The sequence below is a fragment of the Pezoporus flaviventris genome, unplaced genomic scaffold (genome assembly GCF_033815535.1).
Source record: "Pezoporus flaviventris isolate CSIRO_AGI_PZ_B2104156 unplaced genomic scaffold, CSIRO_AGI_Pfla_v1 ptg000001l, whole genome shotgun sequence".
Taxonomy (NCBI): Eukaryota; Metazoa; Chordata; class Aves; order Psittaciformes; family Psittacidae; genus Pezoporus; species Pezoporus flaviventris.
The window spans coordinates 38,687,906-38,707,051 of record NW_026892549.1 but is presented as its reverse complement, the minus strand read 5'-3'; the positions used below and the strand labels follow the sequence as shown (position 1 = coordinate 38,707,051).

At 36.4% G+C, this 19,146-nt stretch overlaps 1 protein-coding gene across 2 annotated transcripts in view; it reads left to right on the top strand.

Annotated features, from left to right (window-relative positions):
- Positions 1 to 19,146, top strand: part of LRP2 (LDL receptor related protein 2) — a 123,740-nt gene that overhangs the window by 39,763 nt on the left and 64,831 nt on the right. For both annotated transcript variants that reach the window (XM_061452900.1, XM_061452890.1), the window contains exons 13-30: positions 267 to 473; positions 2,232 to 2,434; positions 3,021 to 3,161; positions 4,090 to 4,293; positions 5,156 to 5,348; positions 6,465 to 6,590; positions 6,883 to 7,013; positions 7,767 to 7,904; positions 8,779 to 9,060; positions 10,231 to 10,470; positions 11,050 to 11,169; positions 11,517 to 11,633; positions 12,330 to 12,707; positions 13,573 to 13,821; positions 15,173 to 15,384; positions 15,848 to 16,032; positions 16,962 to 17,190; positions 18,263 to 18,440. In XM_061452900.1, the coding sequence (XP_061308884.1) occupies positions 267 to 473; positions 2,232 to 2,434; positions 3,021 to 3,161; positions 4,090 to 4,293; positions 5,156 to 5,348; positions 6,465 to 6,590; positions 6,883 to 7,013; positions 7,767 to 7,904; positions 8,779 to 9,060; positions 10,231 to 10,470; positions 11,050 to 11,169; positions 11,517 to 11,633; positions 12,330 to 12,707; positions 13,573 to 13,821; positions 15,173 to 15,384; positions 15,848 to 16,032; positions 16,962 to 17,190; positions 18,263 to 18,440 (3,533 nt within the window). The remainder of the gene's footprint in view (positions 1 to 266; positions 474 to 2,231; positions 2,435 to 3,020; positions 3,162 to 4,089; positions 4,294 to 5,155; positions 5,349 to 6,464; positions 6,591 to 6,882; positions 7,014 to 7,766; positions 7,905 to 8,778; positions 9,061 to 10,230; positions 10,471 to 11,049; positions 11,170 to 11,516; positions 11,634 to 12,329; positions 12,708 to 13,572; positions 13,822 to 15,172; positions 15,385 to 15,847; positions 16,033 to 16,961; positions 17,191 to 18,262; positions 18,441 to 19,146) is intronic.

Sequence of the window (19,146 nt, the reverse complement as noted above, 5' to 3'; positions counted from 1 at the left end):
TACACTTAAGTCTATTTTTAACTAGGGAAACTCAGTATTTCTGAGGTCTTTTGGGTGAAAGCATGTTTCTTTCTAGATTAATTCTATAGAAGAAAATGCAGACTGCTTCTTGGGCAGGAGGTGTAAAGTGTGTTCTCATAATATGCCAGCTGAGAATCATCTCTGTCCCGAAAGGGTGCTTCCCTTTCACAAATTCCATGTAAAATGTAGGCTGTTTTTGTTTTTTTTTTTTTAAATCTCAAGGAAACTTATTTTTTTCTTTATAGTTATTTATTTTTCTCAGACTGGGATAGTCTGTCTGGTGATCCTAAAGTGGAAAGGGCCTTCATGGATGGCACAAACCGTCAGGATTTGATAAAAACAAAATTAGGCTGGCCTGCTGGAATAACTCTGGATATTGTGATGAAGAGACTTTACTGGGTTGACAGCCGGTTTGATTACATTGAGACTGTAACTTATGATGGACTTCAAAGGTAGGAGAAATACTATTCCTTGGAGGTTACAGACACTGATTGTTTTGTATGTAATTCAAAATAAGATTTGTCTAACAAAGTGAGATACACGAAGGATGAAAATTATGATATAATGAATGTGATGCACTTTGATAACTGTGGTGTCATGCTATTTCTAGACAGTCCTTAATTCCTCCATCATTCTTTGTCCTTTTTCAACCTCAGATACCTATTGCACTTCTTCCATAATTTACTTTTTTATAGCCCACTACTACAGCATAGTTTTCTAGCATTTCTTTATATTATTTTTGATGTATATATATAGTCTTCCATCGTAATTTCTTTGCATCTTTTTTTTTTTGTGAATGAACTTATTTGAAATATTCCCCTCCAAAGCACCACTTTGTGTAATGTGTATTAAGTGCTTTTCTTGCATTTTATAAATCTTTGCTGTCAGAAATTAAGTCATCACTCACCCTGTTGTGATGCTGGGGAAACTATATCACAGCATGCAAAAAAGGGGTCTTTGAGGTTTTATGGGACTTTGTTGTATAAAACAGTGTTGAGAAGCCTGCTTATCTCTGCATCTGTGATTAGTGTCTGTTACTCAAGCACAAGAAAAAATTGTCCCCTTTAGCATACCTCCTGCAGATTGCCTTGAAAAACAGTCCTCTGCTCATTTGACAGGTTTATTGCTCAATGTAGTTTTTTACTTAAAAATTATAAAAATAATGCTGTTATCTTTGCTCCTTTATCAGGGTTTAGGAAGACAAGAATATGTTTAGTAAAATCTCTGGTTTTTGGAGATAAAAACTTACCAGTTACAGCAACACCAAAAATCTTGTAGATGTTGTGCAAGTGAGCAAGAGGCAGAAGCATAGTCTGCAAAGAATGTTAAATTACAGCTTACTGTCTACTTGTGTTGCATCTTGCATCCCTAAAGCATGAATCTAAACTGCCTGGGAAACTCTTATAGTAGCGCTGTAGAATTAATCTGATTTTCTAGACCTTCATAGAATCATAGAGTGATTTGGGTTGGAAGGGATCTAAAAGACCTTCTAGTTCCAAAGTTCCAAGCCTCTGCAATGGGCAGTGATACCTTCTACAGTCCAGGCTGCTCAAAGCCCCATCCAGTCTTCCTTCACAACTACATTAAAATGGTATTGTAGTGTTATATATTGTGTGAGGACTTGAATGTCACTTTTCATCTCCTACTATCTCCTACTTTATCTCCTACTCTTTTACTCCTACTACTTGCATAGAATAGATACCGATTTTCAGCATTCATTTTTTGTTTTGGTTTTGCATGGGTGAGTAGTTTAACCCAAAGTGGTGGTGGTTCATTTTTTGTTTTGTTTTCTTTGGTTTGGTTTGGTTTTTTATTTTAACTGCATGCATAGGACTTTGTTTTTTACATTCAAGGTTTTCTGGCTATTTTGATTTCCTATAGGTGTCTTTGATTTCCCCTTTCTCTAATTTTCTCTCAGTAATTATAAATTTTTTACTACCTTTTGAGATGTTGTCTTTACTCACTGTGTTTTCTTGGAAATTGCTAACACTGTTGGTTGCTCTGTTTTCACTGCTGTGTCTTTTAAGTTTATGTACCCTGTATGTTTAGCTTAATCTCTTCAGCTCATTTGGTCTTTTTTATTTGTACTTTTGCAGCTTCTATGTAGAAGCCAGTGAACGAATTAATAATCTTGGATCCTTTTCCCCTAGTAATAAAGTTATTTTCTGGATAATATTTTGTAAATAATTTTAAAACCCTCTTTGTGACAGGAGAACAATAGCTCATGGAGGCTCACTGATTCCTCACCCATATGGAATCACTTTATTTGAACACAGTGTTTATTTCACTGATTGGACCAAAATGGCAGTGGTGAAAGCTAACAAGTTTTCAGAATCTAACCCTCAAGTCATCTACCAGTCTTCACTGAGACCTTATGGAGTGACAGTTTACCATGCTGCCAGGCAGCCATATGGTAAGAGAGCAAGGAGATTATTAAGGGAGGTATAGAAACTGTATTACCGAAAAAGTTGGTAAAAATTATGAGAGGTGATTATTTTGCTGTAAAGAGCTATTAATTATGATAAATAGATTTGTATTGTAAAAATAGACTGGGTTTCATTAGGCTCCTGCAGCTAATAAACTGTCAAATGCAACATTTAAGAGTGGGGAGGCTTATTAAATGTATGGATATGTGGTTATGAGCAGTATTGGTGTTTGTGACATTTTTTCTTCAACACAAAATGTTGTTGGAAAAGGCTAGCAGTCTGAAATAATTCTGTGAGATATAATTCTGAAGTAGAACTATATGCAGAAAATTATAGCCTCAATGCTGTGTGCCAAGTATCTCTGTACAGAATGGCATGCTTGAACACCCGTTAGCTCTGATGTGATTTTGGTGCATTTTAGGGTAGAACTGATGGTGTATGATTTCCATGTGATGTAATTCCCACAGAGATCACATGATTTATTGTGGATGTTTAAAAAATCCTGAAAAATCAAGATAATGATGCCATTAGGTTAATAGACAAAGTTATAATCCAATCTGTATTATTTTCCAGTGAGAAATCCTTGTGGAAGTAACAATGGGGGCTGTGAACAGATCTGTGTTCTCAGTCACAAAACAGATAACGATGGACTGGGTTATCGCTGTAGATGTATACTGGGCTTTGATCTACACGTAGATGGAAGACATTGTGTTGGTAAGAAAATGCCTTATGATCGCTGGATATAGCACTAGTCCATATAGCTCTAGAGTTATTTTTAGAACACCTTTCCTCTTTCCAATAGCTTTGTGGGGTTAGTATGCCAAAGACTATGTGTTTTTTCATCCCAACTCCCATTGGCAGCTTTAAATGTAATAATTTTTGCTCAAGTTAATTTCAAGAAACAACAACTTAAACTCACCACCTTTTATGAACACTTCAAGAAAATTTGATACGGAATATATGTAGACAGCTGTATGATTAAGATCTTAATCGTGAAATTTAATATGGATACTTGCTAATATGCAGATGTTGTATTATTTTGAACACATAAACCCTGCTTTCTTGCGCAGTAGCACGTAGACTAGGTTGGTTTTCTCCTGTTGAACACATAAGACAAGAACAAAAGATTGAATTCCGGAGCTGTGGGCTTCCAACAGCAATCTGCTGCTTCTTGTTTGAGTGCGTAATTGTCACGTATGGGAGGCTTGGCATATGTATCTATTGGCAAATTAAGCCAGACATGTTGTCTATAGTTTTACTATGTGACCATGTATTTACCTGGCTAGCTGCAGTATGGTTTTGTTATTTGGTAGCTCCATAAAGCCTGTGAGTTTGTTTGTGTTTTTTTAATAGATGATTGTAAAGGGATCACAGAAAATAGTTTCTGCTTTTATAGGACCAGAGTAATAATGCAAGAGGAATATCTGACCACGTCACCTAATATTCTGGGTTGGGTTTTGGTTTTCTTCTTCAGTTTTTAGGTCTGCGTATGTTAAAATGTCTATTTTCTCAGTCTCCTTTTTTTTTCTGTTTCCAGGTTGTTAGTATTGCCAAAGGAAAATAAAACTTTACAGTTAATTAATGCCCACTTTGTCTCACTTTGCGAATAAGTAACGACTGAGTCTGAGCTCTCCTTTTGCAGCTGTACAGCAGTTCCTGCTGTTTTCATCCCAGCTGGCAGTGCGGGGGATCCCGTTCAATCTCTCCACCCAGGAAGATGTGATCATACCTGTAACAGGGAGCCCTTCATACTTTGTTGGAATTGACTTCTCTGCTCAGGATGACACCATCTTTTTCTCAGACACAAGTAAAGACATGATCTATAGACAGAAAACTGATGGTTCAGGTGAGAATCATTCTTAGGAATTGTAGAATAATTGTGGTAAGAAAAGTAGAATATGTATTTCTAAAAAGAAGTACAAAAAGTCACATTGTGAGATATGCAGATAAATCTGTGTCACCCCAGTAATCTGGAAACCGTCAAAAATGTTTGTTCAACTCATATTAAGCTCACTGAAGTATCCTGTTCTTTGACAAACTTGCTCAATGTGTTTGGGAATTAACTACCTGTAGCATTTCTCACAAATAGTATTTGTCATCACCAGTCTGTTTATGTACACAGTGGTATGAAACTGAAATTCCTTTCTAATTTCCCTGCCTGAATAGCAGGATGGTTGTTATGATATTGGAAAAAGAATATTATGGTTGTGAGATTTTTGAAAGTCCTATTTGTGGTAGTGTGAAAAATGTTTATCTCCAATTTATAATAATGATTAAATATATATTAAGACAGCATATAGTCTTCTGAGCTTACTTGCTGCCTTGGGTCAGAGTAATGGTAAACTGCAGCTGACTATTCCTATGCAAAGAGTAGGTAAGGTCTGGCTGTTGGGCAAGATGTCTTTACCACATTGAGCTTACTGACCTTCATTCATAAAACTCCTCTCAGTGTAAACTTATTAACAGATTTTTCTCTCATCTTTAGCTAGTCTTAATCTCTCCTCTATCGGGGTTGTGCTCCTGAACATACACATACTTTGTCTGGAGCAAAGGGCATCCCTCCTTTCCGTATTGGTCTTTATATATGATAGCACAGAGGCAGCATTTTTACCGAGTAAAACCACTAGGTTTATGAACAGAATACTGCATTCATGCTATTTCCCTTGTTCCTAAACATTTACAATTGTTATGTGTATTATGAATTCTAGGAAGAGAAATCCTGACGGCTAATAGAGTGGAAAGTGTTGAAGATTTGGCCTTTGACTGGATCTCAAAGAATCTATACTGGACAGACCCTCGATACAGGAGCATTAGTGTGATGAGGCTGGCAGATAAATCTAGGAGAGCTATTGTTCAGAATTTAAATAATCCTCGATCAATAGTGGTTCATCCAGTTATTGGGTAAGTTTAGCTTTGATTCTTCCTTGAAACTATATGAAAAAATTGGTGGGGTTAGTTTTACATCTCATTCTGGATTTCTGTTTGGGTTTGTGTTCTTTTCCATCTCTTCAGTTCTCTTGTCTTTGTTTTATTCTTGCCTGGGATTCAGCACCCAGAGGAAAGGGCAAAGTGATACACATTCCACGTGAAAGCAGCACTCAAAAGAATTCTCTTTAAAAGCACCGTTTTTGTTTTTTTTTTACTCCTGATAAACAGGCAAAGTAACTTTGTTTCTTTGTATCACTTGGACCAGAAAGCTGTTTCTCATAGTTGAAAGACAGTTTTCTAAGTTATTTTTAATATGCTTTAAGGTCCCAGAATGCTAACCTTGGTTCCTTTTTATTTTCTATCTGTATTTCTTTATTGGAAACATATTCGATATTACTGTCTGTGTTTGATACAGATGTTACAGTATGTGATTCTGTGTACATAAAAGGAAGCCCTGCTTTTCTTTGTTGCAAATGCCTAACCTCAAATTCAACACTGTGTTATTTGGCCATGGCATGCCAGCATTTCTTTCATAGCATAATTCAGCTTCCTGCTGCCATACTACTGAATTTCTTAATTCTTGGATATTGAATTTTCATGTTTGGTAACCAAATAGATTATTTTTGAAGTAATCTCATGAGAATAATGTTGAATTTGTATCCTTTTTTATTTCCTACTTGGTAAAGTTATTTATCATGAGCTTCAACTCTGTAGGCATAAGTCAAAAGGATCAGGAGAAAGTTCTTTGTAATATTCATGCTTACTTGTAAGTATTACCTGGAAGATGCATTTTGTTTCTTGATTCTTACTTCTTACTTAAATGAAATCCCTGACAGTTTTAACAAAGTTACAGGTATTTTATGTCTAAAGGGACAAACCACTTCGAAAGATTTTGAAAGCTGTTGTAAGAAGGATAAACGCTACTTGTCAGTACCACTAACAGTTGAGGATAGGGTCAACATAAAATTGTGTTTTTTTAATATATGTACAGCTTTGTGGCGCAAAGAAGAATGTTAATACTGTTTGAATGCTTGCTCTGTTTAATTACATTGTATCACTGGGTTTTTGTCTTATGACATGTACTTTCAGGTATATATTCTGGACAGACTGGTTCCGTCCTGCAAAAATCATGAGGGCCTGGAGTGATGGTTCCCATGCATTGCCAATTGTGAATACAACACTAGGCTGGCCTAATGGCCTAGCCATTGACTGGAGGTAAGGACAACACAGACAGCAAGCTTTTGTGCAGATGTGTTTCTTCCTCAAAAACTGTTAGAGCTTAAAAAGAAAGGAATTCTGTCAGATTGTGTGCATTGGTGTTTTCATATTGAAGTCCTTATTTTTTGATTTCTTTAAAAAACAGTGAAAGGTAAGATCTTCTCAGGATCCCTCCCCACACGACCCAATAGTTTTTTGTCAGGTTTAAGATTATTGTTTGAAAAAATGCTAGTGCTTCCTAATGGACATAATGTCATTTGAAGAGATATGACATTTTTGTTGTTTCTAGTTCTTTAAGACTGTATTGGGTGGATGCCTTTTTTGATAAAATTGAGCACAGCACCTTTGATGGGTTGGACAGACGGACTCTTGAACATATTACTCAGATGACTCACCCATTTGGCCTTACTATTTTTGGAGGTAAGTCTGGCAGTAGAAAATATTATCTATAATTATCACAGGTTGTTTTGTTTTTTTTTAAATATGATGATCTGTGAGTATGTGAGATAAAATATGGCCTTTGTAATACTACTTTTCCTATAAGAAGCACTGTTGCAAGTTTCTATAAAATTATCTATTTAGTACTTTTTCATTTTTAGGATGTTTTTATGTATATTTGTGTTTGAACACTTTGAGGCAGATCAGATAACACAGTGCAATAAGGCAGATTTTGCTGTGCTCCCAAGGTGGGCTACTCATGCGGGAGAGATGAGGTAAATCACCTCCCTAGGGTTGATCAGCAATTTCAGGATTCTGTTAATTGCATGTAGCGTCTTATCACTGGATTTATGTTGTGTGTGAAGAAGGATGTCAGCATTTGACCCCCTTTGATTTTGGGTTAAAATATCTTCAAAAAGATTATAAAATTTTCTGTAAAGTTGTCTTACTGAGTGACTTTTAAAACTGCCTTGGAATTTGAAATGCCAATTAAGTCTGTTATATCTCAACTTAAGTGAAGTCTGAGAGCACTTTTTTTTCCCGAGTTATGTCTGCCTATGACTGGAGGACTCACTTTAACTACATTTAGTGATAAAAGTCCTTGTATTTTTTGAGAAACAGTTATCAAAAAAATGGAAATTTACATGAGAAGTCTTTCAGTTTTTGCTCATCATGCTTCATCTTTTATGTCATATTGCTCTGTAATTGTTATATGTTAAATGTCTTTCAAAACAGGTTATGCCTACTTTACTGATTGGAGACTTGGTGGAATAGTTCGAGTGAGGAAGTCTGATGGAGGGGAAATGACTATTATTAGGAGGGGCATAAGTAACATTATGCATGTTAAAGCATACGATGCTCATTCCCAAATAGGTGAGCTCTTTAGTTGCACAGATAGATTAAGAAACAAAATATCAGTACAGCAGGTTTCCACTTTCAATTTTAGGAACAGCTTTACTGAATCATAACTGCTGGCATTCAGCACAGACACTTGCAATCACACATATATTTCACTATTACGTGACTGTGTGCAGTTTTCCTCCACCACTTCTGGTACTGTATTTAATAGCCTTGTAAAATGAAATTATGATTCCTTGTCTCTTGTGTAATTGTATCACTGATTACAACTTTGTATTTATTTTTTTTTTCTGGTAGAAGTTTTAGTTAAACTGAACTATTTACTTTGAGGAGTTGGGTAAAAATTTATTGATCAAACTACTCTTCTTAAAGGAATCACTGTGCATAAATTACTATTTATTTCTTATTTTCACTTCTGATTTCTGTGCCCTTCTATGACCTAAATCAAGGATTTGGTATTGTAGTTAATTTAGTAGAACACCCAGTACACTTATCAAACATATGATCAAACTATGTGCTAAGGCTCACCATCAGTTTGCTGTCCAATGATTTGATCAGGTCTCTCAGTCTTGCTCTGCCAAAAGTGCATAGCATACTTGTTTCCAGACGATTGCTGAAAGTTGGCAGAAAATTGGATGAAATTTAGTAGTATGTTCTTGGCTTCCATAAACATTTGTGTTAATGAAGAGTATATTAAATGTGGGACTTATTATTATGACTTACTACTACTGTTTCTGTCAGTCAACTTGACCCTGTTTTACAGTGTATACAAAATTAGGTTTGCTGCAGCATCTTTTTGTTAAACACTTTCGCAGTTGCTATGCACTTTTAATACTTCCCAAGCTGCTATCAGTAGTGTATACATTGATCTTCTTTATCACTTTTGAAGGCTCAAACTACTGTAATAGAGGAACAAATCCCAATGGAGACTGCAGCCACTTCTGCTTTCCAGTACCAAATTTTCAAAGAGTTTGTGGCTGTCCTTATGGCATGAAGCTGGCTTCAAATCAGCTGACGTGTGTTGAAGACCCATCCAATGAGCCACCCACTTTGCAATGTGGCTCCTACTCATTTTCCTGTGGAAATGGAAGATGTGTGCCTCGATACTATCAGTGTGATGGTGTTGATGATTGCCATGATAACAGTGATGAACAAAACTGTGGTTCTTTAAGTAAGTAATCCCTGTAATATACAGTTAGTGTTTGTGGTCTGCAGTTCAGAAAGCTTGGGTTGGTTTGATTTCGTTGGAATAAACCCTAGTTTTTTAGGGTTGTATGTATGGATAAACCCTGAAATCTACCTGGGAGATTAGTTACTTTGGAAATTATATGGATAACTGTTGAGAATGTGGGATTCAACACTGGCCACCTGAAGAATGCTCAAAAGTACTCATATCTCACTAGTTCTCAAAATTCCATTTAGAGAGTAACAAAAACTTATCTTCTGAAGAAGAAAGTTGTCTTTATTCTCATTATCTTGTAAATTTTGAAAGATACTGGGATATCACTTGTCTTATTTTGATGCATGGGGAGGGACAAACCATCTTAATAAAGATGAAAAGATTTTAAAAATAGCACCATAAGAAAAATAACAAAGCCATATGCACTGTTTAACCTTCTTCTGAGTTTAGAGCAGCATCTTTCATTTCATTTAACAACTGAGTAAAAATTTCATTATGTTCATTATGTTTGGGCAGTTCTGATCTACTTGCTACATCTAGATTTTTACAGTGAAGTAGATTAAAGGCACATTGGTTCATTTCCCAATTTTACTGTTAAGTGTCTCACACAAAATAGTTTGTTGATCAAGTAAAGTGGGATAATTAGAGTTGATAAGATATCGTAAAGCAAATTCTTGGCTTTTAAGACATATTTGGTGCTTCTTTATTCAAAGTTAATACTTTCTTTTAAATCACAAACATGAGAATAGATCCCATTGATAAAATGTGCTCCTTAATGTGTAGGACTAACTAATATGACCAAGATACAAAGCATTTCTTATTTGTGTTCTATTTTAGAATAACTAGGATGTGGGTTTATTTTGAGGAAACAAAAATATAAAGTAAATGGCTACTTGAAGAAGATACTTTTCTATTTTTTACTTCTATTATTTCTGTTTTTCTATTTTTATTGATTCTTTCAGTGTAAAAAAGCTTGTATTCTGTTCAGTTCTGCAGCATGTTGGCGTGACAAACATTTTTGTTTCAAGCAATGTACATTTTAGAATTTGATTACTATTTTAGACATTCTGTAAGTATATAAAATGTACTGAATACTCTGGCAGGGAGGGCAAGTTTTAGAGATATTTATCATCATGTTCTCCTGTTTTGTTTTTTATTTAGACAATACTTGTGCTTCATCAGCTTTTACCTGTGCCAGTGGGCAGTGTATTCCAGGCCGATGGCGCTGTGATAAACATAATGACTGTTTTGATGGCAGTGATGAATTGCATTGTCCTACACAAGGACCCACTTCATGTCCTGTAACCCTGTTCACCTGTGATAATAGAAGATGTGTTCCTAGGATCTGGCTATGTGATACTGATAATGACTGTGGTGATGGGTCAGATGAAAAAAATTGCAGTGAGTATCACAGCTGTCTGTTGTTTTTCTAAAACACTCAGTATGTCTACATAGATATATCTATTGGTGGAAGGATGATAAATGAAATTAGGAAGAAAGAACTAATATTTTGCAGTCTGGAAGATGTGAAAAACTCAGCTAATTTGAGCTATCGGAGCCAAGTAGAATGCAGGAAAATAATTTAAAAAAAATAAAAAGGGCCTAATGTCATAATTATAATCATAATCATGGTGCTGCATAATGCATACTTCATGAGTGATCTCATTTATGCCTGATGGTGTAATCAGCTAATCTAGTCTGGAAGTTTTTACCAGAAGTAAGACAGTAGTATTTCCATGTACTTCCTTTAGTGCTTTTACCACTGAGTGGAATCTTCTGATTATTTTCCATTAGTCCAAGCCTACATATGCGTAAATAATTACTTGATACTAATGTATTAGTGCTTGTAATTTATATGATTACTAGTTGTTGCATTACATCTTGCAATTTAGTGGTGATGTCTTTCTACTGTCTCAGTATTATGTCGATTTCAGAACAGAGAAAAAGAAACACATCTGCATTTATTGTCATTCTTAATAGCTTTCACAGGTACTTGTGAACCTAGGCAATTTCAGTGTCCAGACCATCGCTGTATTGACCCATACTATGTCTGTGATGGAGACAAAGACTGTGTAGATGGTGCTGATGAACATGACTGCAGTAAGTGTAACTTTGTTGAATGCCTCTTTATTGTTTCCTCGCTATTGCCCCCTGAGGGGTCTTTGGTGGCTTCATATTATCAGCTTCAAGGTAGCAGAATGCATAATAAACCTATCCATAAATTAATCTTGTTTATGATACTTGGTTTAGCGTTTTAGTAAGCCCTTTGATCTGTAGGTTAGTTGCAGGGGGCTGAAATCTGTTTCCTCTGTTTTCTGTAGATTCCAAGGTCACTGCATTTTCTGTATCCCAGGGAAATCGTGGTATCCAGTGGAACTGGCCACATGTAGAAAGACTGGGTGCAGTCTAGCTCTGTGAATTCAATAACAATATTTTTTCTTTTGTAGTATATAACTGCAGTGCCACGGAGTTCAAATGTCTCAGTGGAGACCAGTGTGTCAGCACTTACTACAGGTGTGATGGTGTTTTTGACTGTAATGATCACTCAGATGAAACTGACTGCCGTAAGTACATTGATGCTAAAGGCTTCAGTTATTATGTGATGCTTCTGAAAATTTCCTTTATCTGCACTACTGTTCTTAAAACCTCAAAATTCTTTTTAGGGAAACTTGTCTGGAAATACTATTTTCTGAGCAGAAATTTCAAGCACAGTAGGATCCAGCTCAGGAGTAGATTTTTCTGGCAAAGAGTGGAGCTTGCATTCCTTTTGGCTTAATGTTTTGTCTGACTTGGCACCTCAGCCCCAGGGTTTAAAAGTAAAATTAGTAAGTCTATTCATCTAGAAAATTGAAAACCTTTTATCTGTGAGAGTCAGATTGCAACTTTTCCTAGAGTAATTTTTTACATTTAAATTTGTTAAAATGTTGCAATGCAGTGTGGTTAAATCTGTTTTCAGCATGTAATTTCTTTTTGCTGTGGACATGTGCATAGATATCTGCATATGTAGATATGAAAATTGCTTGCTCAGAATAGAATAGTTGAGTTGCCTTGTTCACCATATTACAAAGTAGGAGTTAAACTAATTGGATTCTGAATTGTTGTGTAAATTGACTGACTTTGATTCTATGGCCTGATCTAAAAGCAACACAGTTCTTAATTGTATTGTAACTATTTATGCAGGAAATTTACTGAACATAGTGGTTTTGCTTCCCTGTCTAAAATTGAAATGGCTTCTGAACTGTTGAATGTTACTGTTTTAGCTACAAGACCACCAGGGATGTGCCACCAGAATGAATTCCAATGTCAGTCAGATGGCAATTGTGTTCCTGCTAACTGGGAGTGTGATGGGCATCTTGACTGTGCAGATGGCTCAGATGAACATCACAGATGTCTTCCCAGGACCTGTCCACCATCTCTTTTCCGCTGTGATAATGGCAACTGTGTCTATCGAGCATGGATTTGTGATGGTGATAATGACTGCAGGGATATGAGCGATGAGAGAGATTGTCCTACTCAACCCTTCCGGTGCCCCAGCTGGCAGTGGCAATGTCCAGGTCACAGTATCTGCGTAAATCTGAGCAAAGTATGTGATAATTCTGCTGATTGCCCTAATGGAGCTGATGAATCTCCATTGTGCAGTAAGTTACTGTTCAAGTATCTTCTATAGCCTACTATGTGCTACAGCTTCAGAAATAAATGGATTTCAGTCTGCTGTATTTAGTGCAGCAACATTTCTGGCAGAAATTGTAAGCATACTGAAATTAGAGCACAAATTACTTAATGTAACTTGCTTGCAGTGAGACTGTGATAATGACATTTATTAGCTGTGTCCAATCTTGTTCTCTGAATTCAAATGTGACTTCCACTGACTTCAATATAGGTTTTTATATAGCAATATGGGAATCAACTTTGTGTCCCTGAACATGTTCACTGAAGTGTGGTATGCTTTAAGTCCAGGTGAAATGTGATTCAGTCCTTAATATTTTCTTTTAAATTTCTAACTTCAAAAATCATGAAAAAAATCTAAAAGCTCATGTGCAGCTAGAATTTGTGTTTATGTTGATTATGAGTTGATTTGAGCATAACCTTTTTCTTTCTTTCCTTCTTTCCTCCTTCTTTTTAATCAATTCACGTTCTCAGATGAACCCCAGCCAGGTATGATTATCAATGATTTTAAATTATTGTTTAATACAATTTTAGGTTTGGATTGGCACACTAATTTTTCGTGTATTTCTAGCTAGTTTTGAAAAATTTGTTATAAATGCTAAGCCTTCTGGTTAGCATCCATTTAATGGGATTCAGTAGCACATACTGTGTTGTTAGCTGCCTTTATGTGCATTGTGTGTGTTGGATTTTGCATAAGTCTCATATTGCATAACTGATGATTGTGCAGTTATGTTTTAGCAGCAGTCTTAGGCTAGTAATGCAATTACAAAGTATTAAATTTAGCATAAGAAGCTTTTATTAACTATTTGCTAATTTCCTTCCCCAATGCCATTTCAGATCAGGAGAGCTGCTCTGACAATAACGCTGGCTGCACTCATGAGTGTATTCAAGGACCCTTTGGAGCTCAGTGTACCTGTCCTTTCGGATACCAGCTGGCAAATGACTCCAAGACCTGTGAAGATATTAATGAATGTGACCCTCCAGGCTTTTGTAGTCAGCACTGTTACAATGAGAGGGGGTCTTTTAGGTGTTACTGTGATGAAGGATACATTTTAGAAACCAATGGGAAGGCTTGTAAAGCAGCAGGTGAGGAACATTGATGTCAACCTAAAAAAATCACAACAGTGTCTGGAAAATATCCAGCTTTGTCATTTTCATATTGTTCTTTTTAAAAGACCTGGTGCCAACAGCCACTTCAAGTTGTTCAAGACGGATGACCCAGAGTATTAAAAGTGTCATCTGAGAGTTTTATTGGAAACTATTGTTTCCTTGAAATTAATGCATTTAAAGTAAAATTTAACCCTGTATTTATTTTTTTTTTAAACCCTGGAGTTGTTCAAAATAATACTCTGCAAAATAGCAATGCCAGGCACGTGTAAGCCATAGGTTAAAATTTTCTCTTTACAAAGTTCAGTGTTTAAATCCCAGCCTTTCACAAAACCTACTTTGTGCCTATGCCATACTTGCTCACTTCTGAAGAGTAGACAACACTGCTACAGCCTACGTGTCTGTTGTTCTGTATCTCTTGCATAGTACACTGACAGTACAGAGGAGCTATATACTCAGTGGAATTTGTCACCACAGGTTTTCTGGTTTAGGGATATACTCAGGTTGTGGAAGACTCTTGCAATTTACCTGCAAATATGTTTGGCCTTTACTAATAGGGAGATTCTCATAGTTTGCTGTCTTCATGTTGCTATTCTTCAGTTGTTTTTCAGCAGTTAACCAGTGTAAACAGCTGCACAGTAATCTATCCACAGCAAGCAGCTGGCTTTCCTGTAATCTGTTTACTCTCTTTCCTGGTCCCCATGCAGTCAAAAGGTAGGAAAAAAGAGCTGGCTGGCTAAAAGGGAGCAAGAACCAGGCTGAGTAGAGTAACTGGTAGTATAAAGAACTTAAAGGGGATTGAGTCAGGACTGGGAGCTGAGAGTGGCTTATGGAGGAATGAGTGTTGGATGTCCTTACGGCATCCAACTAGCAAACTGGTTGGACAGTGGGGAAGAGGACCTGAAGTCCAGATATGAGACTCAAAAGGGAGTCTGGTAGAAAGAGTAAAGGATGGAGAAACGGTGGAGAAGAGCCAAGGTAGATGCAGGATGGACAGACTGGATATGATAAAATATTGTTTTCGAGGTTGTGAATGCTCTGTCCTGGCCGTGTTCAAGGCCAGGTTGGACAGAGCCTTGGGTGAGATGGTTTAGTGTGAGGTGTCCCTGCCCATGGCAGGGGGGTTGGAACTAGATGATCTTAAGGTCCTTTCCAACCCTAACTATTCTATGATCTTTGCCTAAGAATTGATTTGAATTTGTCCTTTCAATATGTGTATCTAGATACAATAGCTTTGATGGTATAAAGCCATATCAAATTTCTCAGTGTTTCTTTTTCTCACAGAATTACTGTTGAATTAATTTATTTAATTTTGTTCTTCCTTTGACAGAGTCTGGAAATCTTCTTTTGCTGGTGGCAAGTCGTAACCAAATTGTCGTGGACAACATCACATCTCAGTCACACAGTATTTATTCTCTGGTTCGGGATGGGAGGAATATTGTGGCTATTGATTTTGATTCAGTCACAGATCGTATCTTTTGGTCTGATACAACAGAGGATAAAATTTGGAGTGCTTATCAAAATGGGACTGACAGAAAAATAGTAAGTTTTGCCATTATTCTTGTCTCTCTATTGCAGAGGGAAAATGAAGAAACTACCTCCAGTTAAGGAAGGGAAATCCCAGCATAGTTAAAAGAGAGATAACGTAGACAAAGTGAAACAACTTCATAGCTACTAAGTCAACATTTCATATAGGTTTTTGAAAAATTAAACTGAATGCTTTCAAGAAGCCCTTTTTTAACATCAGGCTATAGCTTGATTTTCCTATTAGTAGGTGCTAACTTCTTCAATAGAGCCACTGAAGTTAGTAGGAGTTTTTGGGTGTTTGTCAGCACTTTGGATGTGTACATTGTGCCTCATTCTGCATAAGAGATCTAAAAGCGTTGGAGATGTCGTTCCCCATTTTCCATATCTATCGAAATGCAACAGGTAAAAAATTAGTATCAACCATTTTTTTCTCTGTCTCTCTCTCCTTTTCTGTTTTTAATATTTTGTTATTAAACAGGTGTTTGACAGTGGTGTCACCGTGACTGAAAGTATAGCAGTAGATTGGGTAGGTCGCAATCTTTACTGGACAGACTTTGTCCTGGAAACAATTGAAGTCTCTAAAATGGATGGGAGCCACAGGATGGTGCTGATCAGTGAAAATGTAACAAACCCAAGGGGACTAGTGTTAGATCCCAGAACTGAGTAAGATTCTTTTTTTTTTATGTTTTGTTTTGAAAAGATGCATAATTTATGATGTGACAATATTCAGATTTGAGACATGCCCAATTTCTTTATAATTGCAAATGACAAGTGCAAGAGAAAACTTAAGAAGATTTTTTAAAATAGTGTTTGCAGAGTTGATTTACTTTTAAAAGTCATAGGGTGATTTTGCAATCTCTTGCTCTGTTGACTGTAACAAGATGTTATTTTTCCTGTAAAACAGATTTTTCTACATTTGCTTCCTAGTACTATTAATTCAAAATTCTGACATATCATTATGAGTTGATGGTATACCACACACTTATATGTAGCATAATGTGGTATGCCTACCTGGCAAAGAAACATGTTCCTTCATAGCCCCAAATCTAAAATAATTGTCTGTACTATATTAATGTTATCACAAAATCACTTTCCCATTTCAGGCAGCAAATGGCATAGAGTAAATCAAATATTATGATTTGAGCTGTTCATGTACAAACTTCTACTGTTTTTTGAGCTCTTCAGTGCCTTGAAGTCCACTTACTGCCAGCCATGTGGGGCTCTTCAGTTATATCACTGTTAACATTATCAATGCATGCCTGTAAAAATACAAACCCATATCGAATGATTATTTAGGAACTGGAGAATCAGATTATAATCAACTTTGAAAACCCATGATAGCAGTAGCTTCTATATGCTTCTATTACTGAGAAATGAAAACAGCAATAGAAGTATTAAAAGACTTTACAACAGAAATTACGGTAATATCTTCAGTCAGCATACTGCTGAAATGAATAATTTCATTATCACTGTATAGGACTTTTCTTAAAAGGTTGTTTCTATTTTTTTTTGCTAATGAGTCTTTGTGTGATGTTTCTTGATAGGCTGCTAGTTTCTTTTTCAGATTGGTAACCACAGGTTACTTTTTTCAGTGCTCACGTAATGTTCTGGACTGACTGGGGCCAAAACCCTCGAATTGAAAAAGCCAGCATGGATGGCAAAATGCGAACAGTGATTATTAACAACAAAATCTACTGGCCCAATGGACTCTCCATTGATTACCCAAATAAGCTTCTTTATTTTGCTGATGCTTATCTTGATTATATTGATTTTTGTGATTACAATGGAAACAACAGACGACAGGTGGTTGCAAGTGATCTGGTAAGACATTAATAAGAAACCATTGCTTTCCCATGTCCTTCCAGGTAGTCCTTAACCTATTTCCAGTCATTGCACTGTCAGAGCCTTGAATGTATTTTTCTGCAGAAGACTTGGGTGAAGCAGATATGAAGTATTTTAGCTACTTGCTGCAGCTGTACATATCCTGTTCACAGCCTCTCAGATCTTTGACAGAACCTGGAGTTGAGTGTAGACTTGGTGCTTTAGAGTATTCTGTTTTTCTGTCTGCATGCATGAAGTCTAAAGATGACATCTGACACTGCTATAGGCAAATACAGCACAAAAAACCTGGAAGAACTTTCCCTGATCACCTTCTGTGAGTTACGGTTGCTGCTGTTCTTGGCAGCAGTGAAAGGTTTTATGCTGCCAGGACTTGCTGTGTGCAGGGCTCTTCATAAAGACCACCCCTCTTAAAGGCTGTCTCTCAGTGAGCTGCTTGTAGCGCTTTCCCTGTACCAGGACAACAGTTCAGATGTTCAGTTGATACACATAAGCTGGTATAAATAACCACGTGCATATTCTCAAAAACTGAACCTTGGAGATTTTATTTTTAGCTAGAGAGCCAATTGTTGTGAAATGGGAGCCAGTGCAACCTTCTTCACTTGTGGTTTTCTGAAATTTAAATAAGCCACCTTCTTCGACCTTCTGGTAGATTATAGGGCAGTTTATCAGAGATACAAGGTCTTGAGAGGTCCATAACTCTCATTAGAGATTTCCTCTTGTGCCTGTGGAAACCTAGAATCGGGCCTTTATCTGTTGTTTCCTTGTGCTCTGCCCTACAGTTAGGCTGCTTTGTTAATTCCTGATGCTGTACATCTCACAGGGTTTATTTAGCATTTTCATTTTAAAGAAAAAGTATATTTCCCAGATAATTAATGCCTTGTTTTCAGGCAGTAGATGGTATTCCATGTTCTTTTGCTGAAAAATATCTTTTGAGACACACTGATGTTTTTTCTTATTTTTTAAAATTATGCTTAGCTCTGTTGTTACTTCATTGCAAGCTTTACATATAAATATCTCTAGAACTAAATTGTTAAACTCCCTTGCCTTTTAGATATTGCAGCATCCACATGCTTTAACTATCTTTGAAGATTTCGTGTACTGGAGTGACCGCTATACTAATAGAGTAATTCGGGCCAATAAATGGCATGGAGGAAACCAGACAGTTATGATTTATAACATTCATCAGCCTTTGGGGCTTGTGGCAGTCCATCCGGTAAAGCAACCTAATGGTAAGCTCAGCAAAACAACTTTAGTAATGACAAAAATAAGCCATGCAGCAGTGTCATGCATAAGCTCTTCTGGAATCAGTCTTGTCAGGAAATGGGCTGGATTAAACCAAGCAAATCATTCATACTATTGACTTGCAACAGAAGGTCATTTCAGCCTGTACAGTCTCACGTTTAGGGAGAGTAACCTAGGTAGCATGTAGTTCTAATGACTAGCCCAAAAGAATAGTAGGGAAGTAGTAGGTACCATTTGCTTGTGCGTTGTTTTAAATGTTATTATAAGAAAATCAGAGCATTTTTTGGAAAACATTCTAATTGTCAAGATTTGTCTCTAATACCACACTCAGTTCCTCAAATGTTAATGAAATTATTCTTTTAAACAAGACTACTGTCATTAACCTTCCATGAAAGCACTTTTGTCTTCTTTTGCTTAATGAAATAATAATAATAAATAAACTGCTTCATTGCATTCAGGATTTCTGATAAATCCTGAATTCAGGTGATCCTTTGCAGATGAAAGACATTAAAAAACAATTTTTTTTTTTTTCTGTTTGTTAGATAGAGTTATCTTCTAAATCGGAATTTTTTGTCATTTCATGGTGTGACTTGTAGGGGGGGAAATATTTTGACATGAATATTGTGTTTCATTTTCTGCTCTATTTCTTGTGTATGGAGTGTTTCTGATTATAAATGTAATGATGACTGACTT